Genomic DNA, 23,087 nt, shown 5'->3' on the forward strand with positions numbered 1-23,087 from the left:
AATCCGATACTCTTTGGGCAACTGTTATCTCTAGCAAGTTTAGAACAAATGCAAATAGGTGGGAAAGGTATAATTTCCTCTCACTCATCCTTCATTCTTTCATTAGACTCAAAGTGGGAAATGGAAATAAAATAAAATTCTAGAAATATCTCTAGTCGGGGGATTCTACCCTAGTTGAAGCCTTCCCTAGAATCTTTAATCTCTCCTCAAATCAGGACTCAATTGTCTCCTCCTGCATTCTAGCCTTACCTGCTGACGCCAATTTGACTCTAAACCTGAGAAGACCTTTAAAGGAAATTGAGATCTTAGACCTTTTAAACCTCTTCCTTACCCTAAAAGAAGTCTATCTCTCCCCTTAGGCCTCTGATACCCAAATCTGGACCTCACACTTAGGAGTTCCTCAACCAGTGGTATGGATCAGGTTTGAGCAGAAGAGGCAAAGTGTATTGGCAAACCGTGGTTCATGCAGTCATGTGGGGAATTTGGGAGGAAAGAAACAGGCGTATTTTGAAAACAGATCTAAACCTCTAGAGGATCTAATTGTAGATATTTTTATCTGTTTGTAACTCTTGGGCCATTAACACTGAGATGTTTGAAGACCTATCCCTTAATGACCTTAACAGAAATATCCATTCGATATTACTTCTCCCAAATCACCCTCATCCAACCAAAAGTCTTCAGCTTCCTCAACTTGAAGCTAGGATGACTTAAAACTTTGATGGGAGTTCTGTAGGCAATCCGAGCAAAGTTGGGATAGGTGGAATCTTGAGGGATGAACAGGGTCTTATTTGTTGGGTGTTTAGTGGTCCACTAGGTATTACAGACTCAACAAAGGCTAAAGTAATGGCAGCCCTCACTGGTATCAGAATAATAAAAAACCTGGGCATTCATAAATTATCCATAGTAGGAAATTCAGCCAATACCATCGAATGGCTGAAAGAGAAGGAGGGGGGCTTAGGAGATTGAGTCATCATCTGTTGCAAGAGACACTTTGGAACATTTGAATGTTAATCTTAAGTGGATCCCAAGGGAGATAAATCATATTGCAGATGGTTTAGCTAAATTGCCCCCCCCCCCCCTTGTAATTTTGCTTTTCTACTGTTTTCTCATCTGGTACATCTGCTCATGTACTTTCAATGAAATTTGATTAATTTTTTCTCAAAAAAAAAAGATATTCACAGCCGAGCGTTACCTTGTCATAAATACGTTGGGGAGAGCTTGACCAAGACCGTAACGTTCGCAATTAATGAAGCCCGAGATGATAAGAATGCCCTTAAGGCATGCCCTGTGTCGTCTTCTGAGAGAGTGGTCAATTACACCCATATTAACATGTATAAACAAATGTTTATATAATATTTATACATGCAAATATGAATCTCAAGGTTAAATTGGCCAAAACCTCAACCTTAACCTAACTACAAATTAAGTCAGGTTCACACTTTTTAATATAATCTTAATACTAACCCAAACTTCAAACAATGTAACCCAACCAGAATTTTTTGGATTGGGCTCAGGCTAACTCGACTCAAGTTGCAATCCTAGTCCGAGTTCACATTTGGGTATATATAGTTTAATCCCTGTGCTACCTTGTGTTAGAGGTTCAATGTGCAGCCTATATAACTAACTTTACTTTAATCACCCAAAGGTCAATAATTTTCAATTGAAAAGCATATGTGACAAAGATAAAACTAATGACCCAACCAGTTGATTTAAATATGTTATTGTTAGGTCAAAGATAAAACCGATTCATCTGTTATGATTATTTATTTATTTACCTCATAAAAATTTGTGAGTATACATATAATATGGTTAAGCTCGTCTTTACATTGTGTTAGTTAGTCAGCTCAGCTATTGGTAACTTTGCCTTGGGCAAAGGTCCATAATTTCCAATTTAAACGTACGTCTGACACAGAATTTTCAGCTGATTCCTCCTATTCACCTAATTATCAGGTTGATGAAGATGAGACTGATTCCTATATTTTGATTTTTAATATTTATCAATTTATTTATTTATGTAAGGTATTCTTTGCAATGAGGTGGCACATCGGTTTAAACCTGTGGATATATATGGCTAAGCTGTCAACATTGTGATAATGGATTAGGTATCGGTGCATTTACACACCCTATTGGTAACCTATCCTAATCAGCTAATTAATGCCCATGCTTTCTACTTTCTAATTCAAAATGTCTGGAATCTCTAGTCGTAGTTTTCGAGTTATTGGTTGATTTAATTATTGTAACACTCAGTTGTAGTAAAATGCATGTGCACTAATTGAGGCGATTATCAAAACTCTATCCATCCATCTCGGATATGGTACCCAAGAAGATGTTACCAGCACCTGCCCACAATACATTACAGCCGCACATCTACATGATATATAGGCTGGTGTTGTGCTTGTGGGTAATAGATTCGGACTCTCTCGACTCTTTATCAATATATATAATATATATATATATATATATATATATATATATATATATATATATATATATATCAACGGATCACTTTAAAGAGAGAAAAGGAAAAGTCTGGAATCGTCACGTTAAAGGGGTTTTATCTGGCCACGCGTGAATCTATATTAATGTTTGGGGTAAACTATAAAGGACCCCTGTATTATGGGGTCTGTGATAAAGTCCTCCCTGTATTTTGTTACTTTTGCGATAAAGACCCCTTATACTGTGACCGTGACACAAAGACCCTTCTCTTAACTTTCTATTGAAATTCGTCTTTGTAATATTTTTTAATTTCCGTTCTACCGTTAAAAAATACTGTTTTCCGTTCCTCTTGGCCGCTCTGCCGATAAGCAATTACTAATTTTCAGTGATTATCCTACGAACAGCGGTTACCAGTAGTGAGTGAAAACTGTAAAGTTTACGGCCGATTGACTTTGGCGGTTTCTTTAACATTTTTGAGCTGGATTCAGTGAGTGTTGAGCTGAGATTCTCGAGATTTTTTCACTAAGCAGGCGGAATTTGATCGGTTTTTTTGAGCTCTTGCTAGCACGATACTTTAGTGTCTCTTCCCAAGTATAGAGGAGAATTTTCAGTCATGGTTAGCATAGAAAATTAGCCTTATTTTTACCATGTTTCGCATTTTCTCCTGTGGCCCAGAAAAAGACGTGACATTCTACATCCGTTCGTTGTAATTAGAAATTTCTTCAAATCTCTTTACGCTTATACTCCAGGTCTGCAACCTGGATTTTTTTTCCCTACTATTACAGGGCGCCATGGATTCTCAGGGAATTTAAGCTCACATTCTTTTAACGGTGGAGCAAGAAAAATACATATGCAGAAGAGACTTTGCAGAATTTATACACAATTGTTCAGTCTATTGAAATCATTTTAGGGCAGAATTCTTCAAAGAAGCCTAGAAAATTCGAATATAATCTCGTACAGAAGTTGATCGAAAATTTGTATGCTAAATTCAATCCCGATCTCTTCTACTTCTTCCAACTTTGACATCTCCCTAGAAACCCAAATGGAGGACCTCATTTCTTTTTCAGCTAAATTGCTAATCACTCCCCACCACTCCGAGTACCCCTGATCATCATTCTTCCTTGTTTCCTTAGTTTTCTCTTCAAATGAACCTGATCCCCAATCATCTGAGCTCGTAATACAAGCCACAGGTGGAGATACACAGTCGGACTTTGCAAGCTCTGTCGAGAGGCTTCTTCTTGAATTTGAACCTCTTGGCTTTCATTCTTCTTGTCTTATAAAACATTTTAACAAAGGGAGAATGTGACAATTGGAAATGATTGAATTTGAAAACCTCACATAAGAAACGAACTTCGAATTCTGTAAGGAAACTGAATTGAGGAGGCAAACCTGATAAAGGAGTTCCAGAATCGACTAAAGCATCACTGAGATCAAGAATAGAAACCGGGCCGGTATTTTCCGAGTCACATTGGGTTTCTATTTTCCTAGGCGTAGTTGCGGATTCACTCTTCTTCTTCTTCTTAGCAAATTTTGCTTTTTCAGAAATTTTCTGAAAGCTGAGAAAAAAGAAATCTTCATTCTCTAGCTGTAAGAACATCGGGGGTTCGCGAAACGACAAAGAAATCATTACCCGTCAATGGTGCCCCCGTGATAGGTCGAATTCTGGCCAGTATCCTGCATAGTTTACTGACCTATTTCGGCCAATCAAATCTGCGGTCTTCCCTGGAGGAACCCAAGTCAACTCCGGTAATGACTCAAGACCCATTAGCCTAGCGACTATACCTGGAATTGCTGCCGTTGGAGCCTCGATCTTCTTCGAGGCCTATTGCTGTTGGTGATCCGACTCAATGCAATCTGGCTCTTTAATATGATCGGCAGGGTGAGTCGGGAGACCACCAGAACAGAGGAGACGACGGAAGATGAACAGCGTTTTTAAAGGTAGTATTGGGATTAAAAAATATTGCAACAGCGGATTAATGGAAGAGGGGTCTTTATCTCACGGTCATAACACGGGGGTCTTTGTCGCAAAACAAAGCGTAGGGGTCTTTGTCACAAACCCCATAGTACAGGGGGGTCTTTGTAATTTACCCTAATGTTTATGTTGAAACTTTGTTTGGCCATCTAATTAATAGTTGGGTTTGGTGGAATCATGTGGCTTGGCACAGAGGTCCGTGCCATGTTGGGTTGGGGGTTCGAGGCCCATGGGCTGGCACAGGATAACACGTGCCGTGTCGCCCATAGCCCACATGTTGGCATAGCCTAGCCCGTGGCACGGCATGAAGCATGGCTCGTCGGGCCCGTAACGGACCGTGCTCGGCCTGCCCAGGAATATAACCGTTGGACCCCCCCCCCCCTCCCAAAGGGGCCCAACGACTAGTTTCAGCTTTCGGGGGGGGGGTACAGAAATAACCCCCCAACAACTATAAACAGCCATATTAGGGGGATATTTCTGTATTTTGTTTATGGGGGATTGAAAAAATAACATAAATGCCCCCAACAACTATATAACAACTAGTTTATGGGGCATTTTGGGTAAAGTTATAAGTAAATTCACAATGACCAAAATACCCCTCCCAACAACTAAATAACAGGTAGTTTTTTTGGGTATTTTGGGCAACTGAATTATGTTCAATTCTTATAAATATCACTATCCTCCACCATTCTCATTACACAAATTCAACAATTCTCTTAATTCTCTCTCTTTCATACTCATACATTATCAATTATCTACAATCTGAGAAATTTTGATTAACTGATTGTTTGATTTTGCATTCTCCAATTCTCAAGTCTCAACTTTATCGACGTTTCGACTTTCAACAAGAAGAAGGCTTGCTCAACCAGCTCAAGTATCTCAATTCAGGAGGCTTGGACGTTGAAAGGCTTCAACCATTGAAATCAAATTGGGATTTTGAACCGACAATCCGGGTAAGTCGAAGTAGATTAATTTTTATCTTTTTAGAATTAAAAAAAATGGTCGACCCTTCTCAAAACCGATTCCCCAACATGTTCACCATGGATGACATTCAATCGCATTACGATAGTATTAGTATTAACACTGATGCTGATGGAAGTGGAACTTTCACCCCCGGTAGTAGTGATACTAGGGGAAAAAGGAGGGCTTCTAAGTTGAGTAGCCCGGTTTGGAAAGTTTTCAAAGTAGAGGATATTGAAGGAAAGGGGGAAAGAGCCATTTGCCAAAAATGTAGGAAAGACTTTAGTTATTGTAGTAAGGGTGGTACGGGTCATTTGAGCAGACATCTGCTCACACATGAGCGAGAGGAAAATGAAGGGAGAGAAACAACCCAAACACATATTGGGAGGGGGACTAGTTTTGGTATTTTTAGATATTCACAAGAAAAAATGAGACAAGAACTTGCTAAGTATATTGTAAATGCAGAATAACCATTTATGTTAACTGAAGATCCAAAGCTAGAAAAATGGTTGTGTAGTTCTATAAACCCACAATATAAAAATGTTTCTAGAAATACAATAAGAACTGATGCTTTGAAAATTTTTTATTCATATAAACAAAATTTAATTTCTTTGTTAGCAAATCTTAATTCTAAAGTTGCAATTACTTCGGATGTTTGGACATCCAAATTTATTATTAATTATACTTGTGTTACCGGCCATTTCATTGATGAAAAATGGCTTTTGAATAAAAGAATTTTAAGTTTTACTAGGCTTGAATGGCCACATAGTGGTCCAACTATTGCTGCAAGTATTTTCTATTAGTTTTGATAATGCTAGCAATAATGATTTTGCAATAAATATTTTAAAATCTCAATTAAAACCATGTTTAAATGGTTAATTATTTCATATTAGATGTGCATGTCACATCTTAAATTTATGTATTCAAGATGCCTTGAATATTATTTCAAATCATATTTCAAAAATTAGAAATTGTATTATATATATAAAAAGTTCGGGAGCAAGAAAATAATAATTTAAATATTTATGCCAAAATTATGGTTTAAAATATAAACATTTTATATTAGATGTAAAGAATAGGTGGAATTCTACCTATGCTATGTTAGAAAGTTGTATATCTGATATGATATTTGAGGAAGACTGAGAAATGACAATCTGTATAAGAGATTTTTTAAAACATTTTTATGATGCAATAAATGAATTATCTGGAATTTATTATCCAACTAGTTGTAATTTACCGTATCAATTAATGGTAATTAGTGATTGTTTTGCCAAATATAGAAATAATCCACAATTTCAATGTATTATTGAAATTATGGAAAATAAATTTAAAAAATATTGGGAGAACATTTCTCTCCTCTATTGTTTAGCTACAATATTAGACCCTAGGATTAGGAAAGATGGCTTAGATATTTTACTTGAAACATATTATGAAAATATGAATATTGATATAGGAAATAAAAAAGAAGAAATTAATAATTTATTATTTGAAATATACAGTTTGTATGAATCTGAAGTTATTCCTACAACTTGTTCATCTTCTTCTTCTTCTCCTTCTCACTTTGAGTCCAATAGTAGAAGAGAAAATCTTTTTTATTTAATAACTAGAAGGCAGAAATCTGCTAGTTCTACAACAAGTTCATTTACTGAACTTAATTTTTATTTGCAAGCAATTTTTTTTTTTTTAATTTAGGTGAAGTATCAAATAATTTTGATATTTTAACCTAGGGAAGTGAACACTCAAAAAATTATCCGGTTCTTGTCATCATGGCACGTAATCTACTAACACCTCCAGTGTTTACAGTTCCATCGGAGTCTTGTTTTAGTGTAGGTACCAAGGTGCTGGATGACAAAAGAAGCTGCATGAACGATGAGAGCATAGAGATGTGCATCTGCTTCAAGGATTGACTAGATGCAGAAGATAGATTACAAGACAAGGGAGGGCATGATACAACACCGGACATTTCACCCGAAGCAGATGATGAAAGTCATGAATGATGATTCATGAATTTGACTACTTGTAGAAATTTTCATTTTTTCAAATTATTGTAAATTTTTTAAATTTTATTTAATTTATTTGATATATATATTTTTTAATTTTTTAACAATGTAATTTTGTATTTTCAATTTGTAACTATATTGTATTTTTTATATTTTATTAATTTATTACATTTTTATATTTCATTCATCCAAGTATGCAATGATCCAATCATTGTATTTGTAATTCACTAATTTGTACCATTCAAATTTAAATGAAATAAAATTCCTATTTTTCTTCCAATTTGTTATTCCACCATTCTTATTTCAATTTGATTAAGTATTTTTTTCATTTATGTATTAAATAACTTAGATTTCTCATTTCTTAATTTTTTAAATAGTTCCTAATTCCCAAAGTTCATAGGAAAGTTAAATATTTTTGTTTTACAATTTTACTTAGAAAAGAAATGAAAATTTTCAAAATAAAAAAATAGTGCAGCCCAGTTCAACCTAGGCCCAAGGCCCGCCCTGTGGCCTAACCCGACATGGTCCAAGCCCACGGCATGGCCTGCAGCCCGGCCCAGCCCAAGCCCGCGTGCTGGCACGACACAGCACGATCCCACTTGAACCTGGGCTGTGGGCCAGGCCTAACCGACTCTCAGAATTTCCACCAGGGAAGATGGCATGGCCCGTGGCAGCCCACGGGCCAGCACGGCAGGCCGCCCCGTGCTGGGTAATGTAGGATAATATAGAGATTGAGTGCTGGTGAGAGCTAGTCCCTGTTAAATTTTCTTTTCTTTTATTTTTTAATCCTCTTCATAGTCATAAAATTAAGAAAAAGAAACCATGTAAGTAGCAATATAAAATCCCTCCATTGCCCAACTGGCAGGGCTTTCAAGCTGTGGCTTTTGGTTTTGGGAGGTGGGGTCCATGGGACAAGTCTACAAGCAATGTCTGATAGTTAAAGAAATTTGTAGAGGCAAATTTGGTCATTGCATTTGCATGTTTTTTTCTTCTTTTTTTTTAAGCATGAAAACAGAGTTAAGCCCTACCAAATGGGCCCTAAATTTTGTTAAGCTTTTTTTTTTTTTTTTCTAAAAGCTTCAATTCATATAATAACCAAGTATTCCCAATTTGTGTCTAGCAATCAACAAAGCAAGCAATTCGATCAAAAGTTAAAGCCTGGGCCATATATGATGAGCGTATATATTTGCTTGATTCTTATTTTTAAAAGAAATTGTAGATTAGTAATTTAGTACCATGTATTTTGGGTTTAATCTCACTTTGGTTTCTGAATTTTAAAACATGTCAATTCACTACCTAAACTTTTAAAGTGTGTCAACTTGTGTATTACGTGACAACACATGTAATTTGAAATTTTTGAAAATATCAAAATTACCCTTCAAAATAAAACACTATTCATCATCTCCTTCCTCAAAAAGATGAAACAGAGGTATAAGTTTCGGGTATCAAGTTTTGCAGAGGAATGGTAATGCTCACAGCCATTAAACCTAAGCATGAGAGTGGGAGGAGTTGAGAAACAGAGATCAAAGAAAGAAGAGGGAAGAGAGATGGTTCAGACTTTTCAAGAAATGGGCATTTGGATGATTGATAAAGAAAATTAGATGATACCTAAAAGATATTTATGTCTTTTCACATATGGTTTTCAAAACCGGATCAGAAAAACCGGGAACCGGTCACCTGACCGGTTCCGTTTTCCCATAAACCATATTTCCCCCCAAAACCATTGATTTTGGTCAGCGAACCGCTGAACCGGGTGGTTAACCGTTTAAACGATTTTGACCATTTTTTATTTTTTTGAATTTTTGTCAGAATGAATCGAGTGTTCTGTTCAAACAATCAGACTATTCAACCCGATAATCAGACCCCTGACCGGTTTAATCGCCAGATCAGTTTTAAAAATCATATTTTCACATATCATTTAACGGCTAATTAATGGTAAATACTAAATAAACACATTTTGAAAATTTAGATATTAAATTACACGTTTTAAAATTTTAGAAGCAAACTGAGAAAAAGCCCAAAATACCAGAGGCAGAGACAGAGGCAAAGAGTAATTTAATTGGATCGAGATTGAGAAACCTTTTTGCGACTGCCACTGCCACTGGTTCTAACTTACAGATGTGGGCGATTAACAACTAAGTGGCTTACAGTGGCGTGTCTTCTAATTATAAAAGCATAACCAGGTGAAAGCAATATAGCTCAATGGTGATCCTGATCATCTCAACATGCATGCCATCCTATAAGCCTACCTCTAAGGCCTAAAGCCAAAATCAATAAATCATTTTCTGTCTAACATTAGCAATTAAGGCAAGGGTGTATGTATAACTGTGTTTTAAAATGGGAAATTCCAAAATTGATCCCAGTTTTATATAATTGTCAAACTTGGATCTGCCGGTCGGGTTGGCCTATTCATCAGTCATCACTACTCAGATAGGAATAGTCGGGTTGGCCACTTTTCAAATAGCGCTCCTCACTCCAATCTCACTCCAATCTCCTGTAATCTTATATACATATATATATATATATATAAATCGAAAGGGGTGGGCTCTCCTTTTGCAAAATAGAATTTTACTGTAGTTAGAATGGATTTTATGAGAACTTTACACCTGCCAATTTATATATGGTGAAATCTTAATATTTATTACTGTTCATTTCTATAAATTAAAACTTTTTCATAGTGCATGAGAGACAATTATCTCTTTCCTCTGACCACTTCTCTCTCCCGCTATTTTGCATGTATCACACGTGTCTACTTTTCATTTATGTTTCTATTTCTCTCTCCCACCATCTTCTCCTGCAATTTTCATTTTTTCTCTTCCTCGGTCTTTCCACTTTCTTCTCCTCTCTCTCTTCTGCTCCATCAACTCCCTCCTTTTTCTTCTTTGCCTCTTTTCCTATGCAGAAATACTGGCTTTACCCAAAAAGTATGCAAGGACCAGTGGCGGTGGTCCTTGCACAGGAATCTATCGAATTTGAATCTGGGTGGGGAGATTTCACCCTCCATTGGAGGCCTGAAGATTTTAAGACCTTGTACACTTTTTTCCCTCTCTTATCTTTCTAACCTCACTCACTTTTATTTACATGTATATTAGCTTCTCTTATTTCTTTATGGGCAGAGACTTGAAAGGAAATAGATTAACCAGGCAAATCCCAGATAAGATTGGCAACTATGTTTCTCTTAAAACTCTGTCATTTCTCGCCTCAAATCAGATTGACCATCTCTTCCAAGTTTTAATTCAATGGGAATGTAATTTGAGAAGATTGACGACCATGTGGGTTCTTCTCTTATGATCAGGGACTTGTCCGGTAATTCTCTTTACGGTGATATACCCTTCTCAATCTCCAAACTCAAACAGCTTGAAGATTTGTAAGTTATACTGCTTGCTCCCGAGGATATGCAGTTCTAAATGAAATAGAGTCCTTTTTGCGAGAATATGCATCATCATTAATCTGTCAATGCAGGATTTTGAAGAATAATCAGTTGACGGGCCCAATACCTTCAACTTTGTCTCAGATTCCAAATCTCAAAACTCTGTGAGTTAACCTTATCTTCAGTGTATTGTGTCTACTTTTAAATTGGCACCCTCTTTAGGTCTGATGACCTAACACGCTATTATCTTATAAAATTGTAACCTATTTTCTCAAGGATCTTGCTCAGAACCAGTTTAATCTATGAGAATGAAGTTCTGCACTATCTGTGAGCATTTGTTTCCTCCAAATCTCTGACCCATATTTCTTTTTTGTGATTTGATGATATTTTATCTTTCACTTTTTCCTTGGTCGATTAATTCTCCAACGTCATAATTCTTTTTTGTAAGGGGTTGCAAGGCAACTCATTGACCAGAACATTGTCCCCTGATATGTGCCAATTGACTGGCCTTTTGTATTTGTGAGTATGCTCTGTAGTCTGTACCACCAAATAATATTCTTATTATTCATTATAGTTCTAAATGTTTAAACTTAAATATATATTTTCTGATTAAAGTGATGTGAGGGGGAATAACCTTACAGGAACAATCCTGTATGTTTCTTAAAGCATGTCCATCTTGTACCTTGTTGCCTTTACATGTCGCATTGCACTCAATTCTGTATGTTCCTTAAATTTCAGGGATATCTCGTACGACCAGATTACTGGGGAAATTCCTTATAATATTGGTTTCTTGCAAGTGGCCACCTTGTATGCCTTACTCCAATTCTTTTTGGTGTTAATACTTGTGTTTGTGGTCCTGTCGTCAGTGTTTTAAAGCTGGTCTTTTCCCATGTTAGGTCACTTCAAGGTAACAGGCTTACAGGGAAGATTCCTGAAGTTATTGGTCTAATGCAGGCTCTTGCAATTCTGTAAGTGGCATGTTCTTTTGATGATTTGTTTTTGTCAGAAAGTTCTGATAGTGAAGGTGTTTCTATCTTTCTCTTTTTCATTTTGTTCTTCAGGGATTTAAGTGAGAATGAACTGGTTGGTCCAATTCCACCAATACTTGGCAATCTGTCTTACACACACAGGGAAATTGTGAGCTCAATGACCTTAGTAGAATACATGTAAATCTCCTTGGTTTTCATGGTGGGTGATGTCGTACAGGTACTTGCATGAAAACAAGCTTACTGGAAAAATTCCCCCAGAACTGGGGAATATGTCAAAAGTTAGCTATTTGTAAGTGTACATTCCATTATATAATTTTTCTGCATGTGGATAAAGTATACTCTTGTTTAGGGGCTGATAATCCACATTATGTGCAGGCAGCTGAGTGATAATGAGCTGGTTGGTGGAATTCCTGCAGAACTTGGGAAATTGGAACAACTGTTTGAACTGTAAGCTTCTCTTCCATCTTGTTTCGATGCCTTGTATTTTTTATGTCTTTCATTATTGGTTAATTCCAGTGAGACTTTGTACATGCCGTGTTCCAGAGATCTTGCAAATAACAATCTTGAAGGACCCATCCCACAAAACATCAGCTCTTGTTCAGCGCTGTACTCGTGCATATAAAATTTGTATTTTTATCTTTGTTATGTAATATATATATATATATATATATATATATAATTGGCTCATTAGATTAGAGACCCGGATTCAGATCCCACAACTACAACTTGTATTGTTCTTTTCCTATTCTCACAGTGAAAAAAAATAATTCGTTGCATGACACACACGTGTCCATAATTCTGTCTCCCTCCACTCAAACTCTCATCTCTTTCCTTCTTCGATACTCTCTATGCCTCGCTTTCTCTCCCTCTTTGTTCTTTTTGTTCTCCTTGTTCTGGTGAGACAACTCCACTGGAAAACCTGATTTCACCGGGAAGCCTTCTGCCAGCCCTTCCAATGAGTTGCTCTACTTCTTCTGTTGGAAAAACCAGTGTCGCATCGAGCTTGCCATCCATCCAACTTCTTTGTCCTCAGATGCACAGGATGCGGCTCTGGAGCTCGTGGATCCGCTGAAATGGCACGGATTATAAGGACCATCAAGCGTTTTGCTTACGATGAAGGAAGAAAGAGAAGATGCGGAGTCTCAGAAATCATCTGCGGAGAGGAAGCCGAATAAGAGGCAGTCTTTGAGAGACTGGACACTCTGCTCGGAAGAACCTTCAAGACTTACAAATTCAAAGCACTTGTGAACCTCGCCATCCTCAAGAACCAGATGGGTCTTGTGCATGTAGAAGGCCATCAACAGAACCAACCCGTAAGAGGAATTGATTTGTTAAAGTTGAAGGGGGTAGAAAGATATGGAAATTAAATGCCATATCAGCATAGCAACAGCATGTCAGCTTAATTTTTAGTTTGGGGACTGATATCAGTCCAAGGGATCTCCCAAGATATAATCCAATTTTTTGCACCGGCTGACCAGTCTTAAATGAGCGAAATTCTGTTACTTTGTGAAAAGCGAAATCCTATTTGTTTTTAAACTATGTCTTTTTCTTCTTAATTTTTTATAATTGGAGCAATTCGATAGCGCCCGTCGCCAAGGGAAATGTTTCAAATACAGCAAGGCAAATAGACGGAGTACAAATCCATCAGAGGAAAAAAAGAGTACAAAATGATAACTTGGTACAAGGAGATGATTAGTGTTTTCAATCTGCTATTGACTCAGTCAGTTGAACCATTCAAACCATTGCACCGCCTTAATTTTGTGTCCAGTTCTGTTAAAACCTATTGTTTAGTCAGAAAATATTTATAAACTTGGCCATAACTTTTCACTCCAATATTTAATTGGGGCGATTTTTTTTTATTTTCTGTAATTTTATGAGATCTATGCATCCGAAGGGCCAACATCTATTTGCCTTGCTAACTTTTCCAAAAAAAAACCCTTTTTTGGGCATCAAATTATAAATTTTAACATTTTTTTATAAATAAAAAATTACAAATTGAATTAAATAATTATAAGTTAAACATAAAATAATATTTATAATATATATGTTATATATCAAAAATTGATTTTTAAAACATTGGTTAAAACTGCAAAGTGGTTGAGTGGAACCCACGAGTTCTATGGGTCGTTATAATTGCAAATTTGTTGACTAGAAACAAGTACAACTCAAAATGCATGTACAAAACCTGGTTTGGGCCATATAACTCGGATGGTCCAACCAATATAAGTTGGGTTTGTGTGTTGTGTCGAGATTTTCTGAGTGCATGTGGTGTGCAACTAAAGAAAAAAGTGAACATTTGGTTTTAGAGTCGTCAATCTTTTATCTCAACAGTTGGACTAAAAAAATAGGAAGTTAATTCGATGGAGGAGCCAATTCCTTGACTGCAACCAACCAAACAATTAAAACATGGTTAGATGAAGAACGCACCACTCAGTGACAAGTCTCAATTGTCCCTTTCGCTTTGTTTTAGTGGTTTTAGCTTTAATGGTTGAGGTGTTTTTGCACATCATTAATTAGCACCCTTTAGGCTTTTACTGTGATTTTCAATTGTTTCTTTTTACATAAAGTATAACATAGCAAACGAAGGCCATTTAATATTTGTATACATACAATAAATGTATAATACTTATAATCCAAAAGTTTAAGTTCTTATATATCTTTCACTCCAGTTAACCGATATGTGCATTCCAACATAAAATAAAATATCTCCATGCACCATCAAATTGTTGAAGATAATGTACCGATGAAGGCAGTAAAACCGGCGGCACCAAGGGTGTTGTGGGCCCCTCAGAATTTGAAGTGGATGGATTTGATAAATAATTTGAGTCTTTGAAAGGAAAGGAATTTCATTAAATTGGGCTTGCACACTGATGAAGTAGTGACCAGTTGCAAAATCCAAGCATCTATAATTATGATGAAGGGGGTTGTAGCCTATAAAAATACATAGTTTTGATCGATAGTTCAGCTTGTGAGTCATGTAAGGGCGAATACATAGAAAACATAAGTAGTCAAAGGTTTTCAGAAATTTATAATATGCAATCTTACCGAAAAGTGTTTCATAGGGAGTCTTGCCACGGAGAGCATGAGTGGGCAGTTGATTGGGTAGATACACCGCAGTCTCAAAAGCTTCAACCCAATGAACGCGCGGAACAGAAGCATGATTCAGCAAGGTAAGGCTTGTTTCAATAATTTGTCTGAAGGTAAACGTGTATGGAATCACCATCCTTTTTGACAAGTAGAAGCTGGTTTCGAAGTTGGGTAATCTGAGCCTTTGATTTGGATGCATATAAGTTCTCCAACACCCACCAAGCATCTCGACTTGTACAGCAAGATTTGGTCTTCTTTGACCCATGAAGAATGAGCTGGATTGGGTGTAGTGTTATCGGAAAGGTACCGAGAAGGACATGTGAGAGAACCATCTACATACCCCATTAGTTCTGCTCCACCAATGCTATAAGTATTTGAAATTTCTAGAGTAGATAGTTATAACCATCCATCTTTACCAAGATGGTGTTTGGGAAACTGCTGTTTCCAAAAACACAAGTGCAGAGGGTGATGAAGATGGGTGGGCAGTGGTTGATGCAACTGCACCGGACTGAGTAGACATGGTTTCAGACTGACGAGGCTCTGATACCATGAAAGATAAGAGGAGTTTGAAGAAAATCGATCATGCTTAATATTGAGTGATTCGGTTGTTGTATTTAAAATGATAAATAAGAAGATAAGTTAAATAGAGCTGAACTCAGAATTTTATTCTAATTGATTAGTGGATATAAAAGATACCTAGTTAGGCTGTACAACAAAACTAATTCAATTAGTTATGCGAGCAGCTTGAACTGATCTGAGTTGGACGTGAGCACATTATCTTCAACATGACCCTCCTCCCTACAGCCATTAATTCAAACCAGTGATAGGGTGATAAACCATAGGCATCAAGTTGATGATGAAACATTGCGGTATTGAAAGGGAATTGTTGACACTCACGCGTGTCTGTCAATGGAAAGCTAAAACTGCATCCAAATTTGGGGTGGGGTGGAGTGGGGTGGGGATTGTAGACTAAAAACCGATTGCAATGGGGCCAGTGCTTGATGAGATGATTGAGAGAGGCGTTTGAACCAACTCAATTCATCATCATGTGGAATGGTAATCAAACATCAATTTTCACAGCTATACCTACATCTATAGGCATAGGCGAGATTGTTTATTGAAAAGATTAGTTTAATTTTTAGTCGACCGACCAGCTGGACCATTACACTTTGAAGTTGGATTGATCGTAAGGTATAGAAGGGCACGGGTTCAAATCGGAAAACGAAAAGGCAGGATCTCCACCAGCTTGGTGCGTCAATGGGGACCATTGATGATTAAGTCTATTCTATATTACCTCGGCTCTGTGGCAGCTAAAAAGTCCACCAATCTATTCCTCACAAAATGCGGCTCACCGGCCTCACAGTCACATCTCACATGTATTGGAAACAATCTCTGCATGAATAATAAATAAAGTATGAGGGATATTCCTGATGTGCGACTAAGATGCATTACAAAGCGCATTGTGTAAAGAGTAGATCCGGACTCAAGAGAAAAAAAAAAGACCACCTTTAAAAGGCATGAATAAAAAAGATTGAAAATGATTACTGAAACTGCTCATCATCACAAACTTTTCAATTATATATAATAGATCCTGGAAATCATACTCCATATATGACATATGATATAAACAACAAACCCTATATACAGTATATATGTATGTATATCCCAATAGAATAAAAGATCCATTACAACCTTGGATTATTATAGATGACATGATCAAACCCGGCCCAACTATAATAATGACGATAATATAAAAAGCCCATGAAATTGTCTGGAGTATTATTACATGATGACACATGACGAATGATTTTCTTCACTGAAGTAATCACAGCGACTGACATAATAACCCCTGTAGTATGGCACTCTACCACAACCACAACCACAACCATCATAACATGGAGGTGGAGGTGGTGGCATCTCATACCCATGGTAGCATGGCCCTCCTCTGTATCCCTCGTAACATGGTCTACAGCATACCACAAATGGTGGGCCCGGTGGTGCCGGCTCCGGTGGCTTTGGTGCGGGTTCTGCTGGCTTTGGTGGTGCCGGCTCCGGTGGCTTGGGGGGTGCCGGCTCTGGTGGCTTGGGGGGTGCCGGCTCTGGTGGCTTGGGGGGTGCCGGCTCGGGTGGTTTTGGAGCCGGTTCGGGTGGTTTGGGAGCTGGTGCGGGTGTCGGTGGGAGGACCTTTTTGGGAGGCTTGTCGCCGTCGTCTTTGATCTCATAGCTTTTGATGCATTTTCCGGCCTTGCAGCAGAGCTTCCTGATGAATTTATCTGGGCAGCATAAGTAACCGATGATGGTCACCTTGTTCTGCTTCTCATCGAATACCTGGTCTCTTATTTCTTTAGTGTGGTAAAGATTGAAAGAAAGGGACGCCCAAACAATGTTAGTGTTTTTTTATTTTCTTAGTTATGCAATTAAATAAAGGCAAATTAAACCCTAACGAGAGAGAGAGAGAGAGAGAGAGAGAGAGAGAGGCATGCAAGGGGATAACAAGAAAAAGATTGCTAACCAGGGAATTTGCAGAGTGTTTTCTTGATTTTCTTATAGCAGTGAGGGCATCCAAGGTCAACCTCCAGCACAATTGTTGAAACCTGAAATTAAACCAAAGGCTTTAATTTGAGCAAATAAATAAAAAGAATGGAGGCCATGATTTGATGGCTTCTTGTTTTTCCTTCCTGATCAACTTAAATTTTCTTGCAGTCCCATGTGTTGGAGATCGAGCATTTCCTTTCGGGTTAATTGAATTGCGTTATTAGATCCGGGAGAACTCAAAGTTGTACACGCGAAACAAAATTAAAAGGAATTGTAGCACAACCACCGAAAAGAGAATGAGGACTACTGATTACTTTTACCCCTTGTGAGATGAGATGAGAAGAGAAGAAAAAGAAATGAGGGGTTTTCAATTTCATACCTTTTGCACCATTGTCGTTGTTGTTGAAGTTATGATCAAAAGATCTGAATTTCATTCACCAGGAGCTGATCGGAAAACACTTACACGTATACAGAGACAGAGAGGAAGAAGAGAGGGAGCAATTGTCTCCAGTGAAGTGGTTTTCTCTATCTCTTGTGATAATTATAATAAGAAACATATGAAAAGAAAGTGGGGGCCAAAGGAAAGGAAGAATGCAAATCCTACTTTCGCGATCTGAAGATGTACGTCGCTGGTGTAGTTTTAAGTACAGAGAAAACACCCACTCTGACTCTGAGTTGAAACTCGAAAGATAAAGGGAAAGAAGGGTAACATCCGTGAGAGTAAATCCAAGATGGAGGATCTCTGTGGTTGCTTGCACTTACTAATCGCAAGCGTAGGATGAACGTTAACGGGGTTTTGGAAAGTAATTATAAGATCATTCCCGTTTCCCAATCCCATCCAACAGCGCTGAAACGAGTATTCTGGACGTAGAATTTTATGTGGATCAACGTTGGTGACGTTCAATCCCCCGATCCCACCATTCACAATCCCTGTGCTGCTCATCGTCCTATCTCACCATCCCCAATAATTTCTTTTGACGATGCGACAGAGAGGAGTCGTGTAACGTTGACAGACGAACGGATTTTGGAAATGTATATGACCCTTTTAGTGGTTCATGAATTCATCACGTCAATAAAATAAATAACAGAAATTTATGATTCAGTCCACTGACCAATAAATAAATCTTTATTAAGGTGATAAGATTTTTTTGTAATTAATCAATAGCATTTTGCCACGTGGAAGCATTTGCAGTTGCAGGGGGGCAATCTCCCATACGTATTGTACTTGTACCCTTCGGAAGGAGGACTTCTCTAAACTGGACTAGATCTGGCGGGCCTACAGAGGTACCCCCTTCACTTATGATTTACACTAGCTGTTGCAAGTTTACGAGCTGAATTCTAATTTTTCTTAGAATTATCAAGGGCAATTACTAGAAATCTAAATATAAATATAGGACAAGAGTCCAAATTTACATTTTTGAAGGACTTTTCAAACAATGTTTTAAAAGTCTAAGGGCAGAGGTGAGGCAGTTGATTCTTAGATAGGCGAAGCGTAAGCTTACGCCTCAAGGTAAAAATGATAAAAATTATAGATATAATCAATAAAGGCATTATAAAACATGAAATTGGAGTTTTGTGTAATTTTATTTGGTTCATCTAATATTAATGGTCCAATGACCATAACAGAATCTCCTAAAAGCAAAAACCTTATACACACTACAAGCATGTGCATCCATCCAACCACCCATCGGGAATTAGATTTGAATGGATCATTAATTCTGATTGGTTTAGATGAAATTCCAATTCTGCCAACAAATCAGTTGTAATTGTAATTTCAATTCTAGACCTCTATTCATGTAAACCAAACGGACCCCAAACTATTAGCCAATTTATACATCCTGAAAAACCATTGTAGAAACTAAAAAGAAAAAGAATTAAGGTCCATCATTAGAATACATGTTGTGGACAAAGTTTCATTAGAATACTCAAAAAAGTAATTTGTTTGTTTCGATTAAAAATTTTAAAGAATAGGTTTTTTTATCGAAGAAAGGTAATTTATCTTATTTACCAAAAAAATTAAAAGAATATGATGGTCGTTAACAAAAATACCCTCTAGAGGGTATTTTGAAGTGTTGATATTATTTGTATAATTAATTCATACTTGCTTACTATCAACCATTTGTCACCCAAATTTTCATCAAAATCTAAAAATATAGAAATACTTAACAGTCAATTTTTCATCCACTAAAAAAATATACTCCCCGTCAGAAATCTAAAATTACAGTCACCTCCTACTCTACTAGTAGCCTCCTATGACTATGGATTTGGCATCAATGCACCGGTCAAAATTCATTCCACCTAGGGTGGAGCTAAGATTTCTAGGGATGGACTGAACAGTTAAAACCCAAAAAATATTCATAAAAGAAATTCATAACTTGAAAGACAAGTTTTAAAGCTTAACATAATAGTTTAACCTAAAGAAAATCTCCATAAAAGTACACCCATAAAATCAAAAACTAAAAAGTATTGCTTCAGTTTATCATGGATTGAGCGGTGGATGGATTTCCGAATTCCAACGCAGTTGGCATGATCGATGGGTTTCCAAATAAAATGAGCAATCTTCAATCTTTTCCGATACAAAGGTTTGGTCTCATGTTCTCATTTTTTTAGTTAATTCTATAGGTGAATCTCCATCAGGTAGAGCATGAAGAAGAAGACCAGGGATATCTTCACCCGCCATTCATGAAGAACAAATGTTTGTTCTGTTTTATAAAAGATATGTTTTTTATTTCAGGAATCATGATTTCTCTCTTGGATTGTATCTCCACAAAAAATGCATTTCTGAGTTCCATTGATTTTCCATTTGGCAGGGGCAACTGGTTGAGGTGCACGTCTCATAAGTTATAAGGCGCAAGGCGGAAGTCGTGCGCCTCAGCCATTCCAAGGCTTAGGCTTCAAAGAAGACAGAGGCTAATGAGGCAAGGCTTTATCTGGCCGCCTCGCCTCTTTAGCCTTTTAAAACTATGGTTTCAAGTTAGTACCCCGAACTTTAAAGCATGTCACTGTAATACCCTAACTTTCAAGAACTATCAAGTCGGTTCCTTAGTTAGTGGTCCATCAGTTATTTGTATCACGTGATGACATGTGTGACTTGAAATTTTTAACTTTTAAAAATACCAAAATTATCCTTCAATAAAAGACACCTTATGAATCAGAATAGCCATTGTTCTAGCAGTGGATTTTAGGAAGAATTGCTCTGGGCAGTTGCATGGTTCCACTGAGCTACAAGTGCGGGCAACCGATTCAGTTGGAAGTTGGAAGCTCTAGGAGAAAACTGCTAATACGAGAGAGAGAGAGAGAGAGAGAGAGAGAGAGAGAGAGAGAGAGAGAGAGAGAGAGGATGAAAGGAAAGATCGTCAGATTTAAAGTGCCCTATTTGCTATATTCCTAGTTTCAAACTGAAGACATATTTGACTTTGTGAGGATTTATTTAGGGTTCATGTCTCAAGAGTTCAAACTGGTAAGAGTCCTCATAATTGGTACTGACTGGTATGAGGGCCCAAACACATTTCTATGCTTCCTACGATCACATTCTGACTAGTTTTAGAGAAACCCACAGGAGAATTGGTATTTGATAGTCTGATGTAAAACCTAATGATGTGTGATTTGGCAGCTCCTTGCTAGTAGGTAACTTGGATGCCTAGCTAAATAATGCTGAGTTGGAAGGTGACTCGGAAGCCGAACTGACTAGGGTCGAGCTAAGAGGTGGCTTGGATACCAAGCTAAGTAGAATAGCGAGCTGTGTATTTCTCTAGAGAGACCTATAGGGAAACAATATTAGAGTGCCCAGGTTTCTTTAGTCGGGGTGAGCACTCCGATGCTTAAGTCAGCAAATTGGAGATTTTTGAGAGAGCTAAAAGTGAGAGAGATAGAGGACTACGAGAACTAAATTACGCATACCTTCTGAGGTTGGAAATGAGACCTTTATATAGGCATAAGGAACCAGGAGCTTCTTGTAACATGTCTGAGATTCTTGGGAAACCGTGCCCGCCATGTTCGGAGGAGAGGGATAGAGTTTGTTCAATCAACTCTGATGCAGATGATATGACAAAACAGGTGTAACGGTTAAGCGTCATGGTCCCAGAGAAGTCGGAAACAATAACTTGCTTAAGGAAGAAGTCGACAAGCACATCTCGTAGGTTGCCACGTAGACCTCAATCAGGTTAGCAAGTCATCAAGGAGGTCACTCCTCATGTTGAGGTCCCTAGTAATGATGAGGTACTACAAGCCGGTCTTGGACGAAGTGCTGCCAACTGCTTTGCCAAGTTGTCCAAGTTGTGTACGAGGTTGCCAGCTAGGTTTCCACCAAGTCTTTGGAGATAGGTTGCCAGGTCTCAAGAGGTAAGTTGTCAAATTGACAGAGGTAGGTTACTAAGACTTCGGAGGTAGGTCGCCAAGCCGACGGAGGTAGGTCGGAAGGTCTCTAGTAGGTCTCCGAAGGTAGGTCGCCAGGTTAGCAAAGATAGGTAAATAGTTGGGACTCCATCATTTTGGCTAAGGCAAGTCATTCCCTACGTGGTGTTGGGGTGTCATCCAACTGTTCTGAAATGCCACGTGTCATGATGTCAATGGAGGACCAAAATTGCCCTCATCAATTGCCTCCCATTCCTAAGATGAGGTCAGCATGGTGAAGGGAGTAGCTTGTTGTAGGTCCTTTGGCCTGGAATGACTAGTTTGATGAGCTCATAAGCGTCAATCCAGGTCACCGAAGCAGTTATAATTTCAGTTGTTAAAATGACGTTGAGCTAGATATATAAGGGCTGACATGCATAGGTCATCCTATCTATTGCCAACACATTTCAAGGTTGGCTTAGGGGGCCTTAATGCTAAAAGAGTTTTGGCTTACCCTTAGAGTGCAGTTTCACCAGTTCACCAAAGTGGATGGTCATTTTGTAGTAGCGCGGGTGCATCTCTGCCATCATGGGGGGTAACCTTCTTGGGTATGCAATCGCGGGTCAATGCCGCACATGTACTACACCTACTCTTGGAACTGCTGGTTGCTTAGGGGGCCTTAATGCTAAAAGAGTTTTGGCTTACCCTTAGAGTGCAGTTTCACCAGTTCACCAAAGTGGATGGTCATTTTGTAGTAGCGCGGGTGCATCTCTGCCATCATGGGGGGTAACCTTCTTGGGTATGCAATCGCGGGTCAATGCAGCACATGTACTACACCTACTCTTGGAACTGCTGGTTGCTTGCTCCTACTAGAGCCATAGGTGGCTCACCTTGAGGGGGTCACTTTATTGTTTATAAGCCGCCTACTCTCACGAGAACCACGAAAGGTTCGCCCTGTGAGGTTGGCTCCACATTTAGTTAGTTTTCCACTCTCATGGGAGCCATGGAAAGCTTGATCAATAATTTAGGCCAAACTAATGAAGCTTGCCTGAGCTGGTCATTTAGTTTTTGCCCCCTTGTGATACATGTGTCACTGCTAGCGTTTAAATAGCGGGCCGGTGCCACAGTTGCAATGCGTCATTCCTCGGAGACACTGGTTGTCTACTACTACAATAATCCACAGGGAGCTCAACCTACGAGGGCAGTTCTACTAATTATAGGTTGCCAACTCGCATATGAACCTTGAAAGGTTTGACCCGCAAGGGTGACTGTAGTTTATTGGCCACCGACTCATCCAGGATGATTACATGTGTCGCAAGTCATCTCGTTTAGGTCGCCAAAGTGAGTCTCAGTCAGGTTGCCGAAATTTTAACAGGCCAGTTTGCACTCAACACCTCGGCCTGAAG

General features: G+C 38.2%; 2 protein-coding genes and 1 long non-coding RNA gene across 6 annotated transcripts; 1 reads left to right on the forward strand and 2 right to left on the reverse strand.

Moving 5' to 3' along the window:
* Nucleotides 1–3,287: 3,287 nt before the first annotated feature.
* On the reverse strand, nt 3,288–4,490 carry LOC104606621 (uncharacterized). Its single transcript, XR_016070087.1, has 2 exons — nt 3,826–4,490; nt 3,288–3,709 (listed from the first exon to the last, which is right to left on the reverse strand). It is a non-coding gene; the product is annotated as an uncharacterized LOC104606621 (long non-coding RNA).
* A 5,682-nt stretch (nt 4,491–10,172) lies between these two features.
* Nucleotides 10,173–13,305, forward strand: LOC148803991 (uncharacterized). Of its 4 annotated transcripts, XM_088894710.1 has the most exons (10): nt 10,173–10,398; nt 10,664–10,735; nt 10,831–10,902; nt 11,015–11,065; nt 11,477–11,545; nt 11,635–11,706; nt 11,800–11,875; nt 11,945–12,016; nt 12,103–12,174; nt 12,271–13,305. In XM_088894710.1, the coding sequence occupies exons 1-8, from the start codon at nt 10,265–10,267 to the stop codon at nt 11,954–11,956; spliced, it is 558 nt and encodes a 185-aa protein (XP_088750836.1). In that variant the 5' UTR covers nt 10,173–10,264; the 3' UTR covers nt 11,957–12,016; nt 12,103–12,174; nt 12,271–13,305. The 4 variants fall into 4 exon arrangements, with proteins under 4 accessions (XP_088750836.1, XP_088750835.1, XP_088750837.1 ...); XM_088894709.1 differs by having other exon boundaries at nt 11,800–12,016; XM_088894712.1 differs by having other exon boundaries at nt 10,260–10,398; nt 10,485–10,735; nt 11,800–12,016.
* A 3,066-nt stretch (nt 13,306–16,371) lies between these two features.
* LOC104606622 (uncharacterized) lies at nt 16,372–18,416 on the reverse strand. Its single transcript, XM_010271922.3, has 3 exons — nt 17,729–18,416; nt 17,327–17,408; nt 16,372–17,156 (listed from the first exon to the last, which is right to left on the reverse strand). Exons 1-3 carry the CDS (start codon nt 17,738–17,740, stop codon nt 16,597–16,599), a joined length of 654 nt encoding a protein of 217 aa, XP_010270224.1. The 5' UTR covers nt 17,741–18,416; the 3' UTR covers nt 16,372–16,596.
* Between the last annotated feature and the right edge of the window lie 4,671 nt (nt 18,417–23,087).

This window comes from Nelumbo nucifera, chromosome 1 (assembly GCF_055504915.1).
Source record: "Nelumbo nucifera cultivar China Antique chromosome 1, China Antique-T2T, whole genome shotgun sequence".
In the NCBI taxonomy this organism is placed as follows: Eukaryota; Viridiplantae; Streptophyta; class Magnoliopsida; order Proteales; family Nelumbonaceae; genus Nelumbo; species Nelumbo nucifera.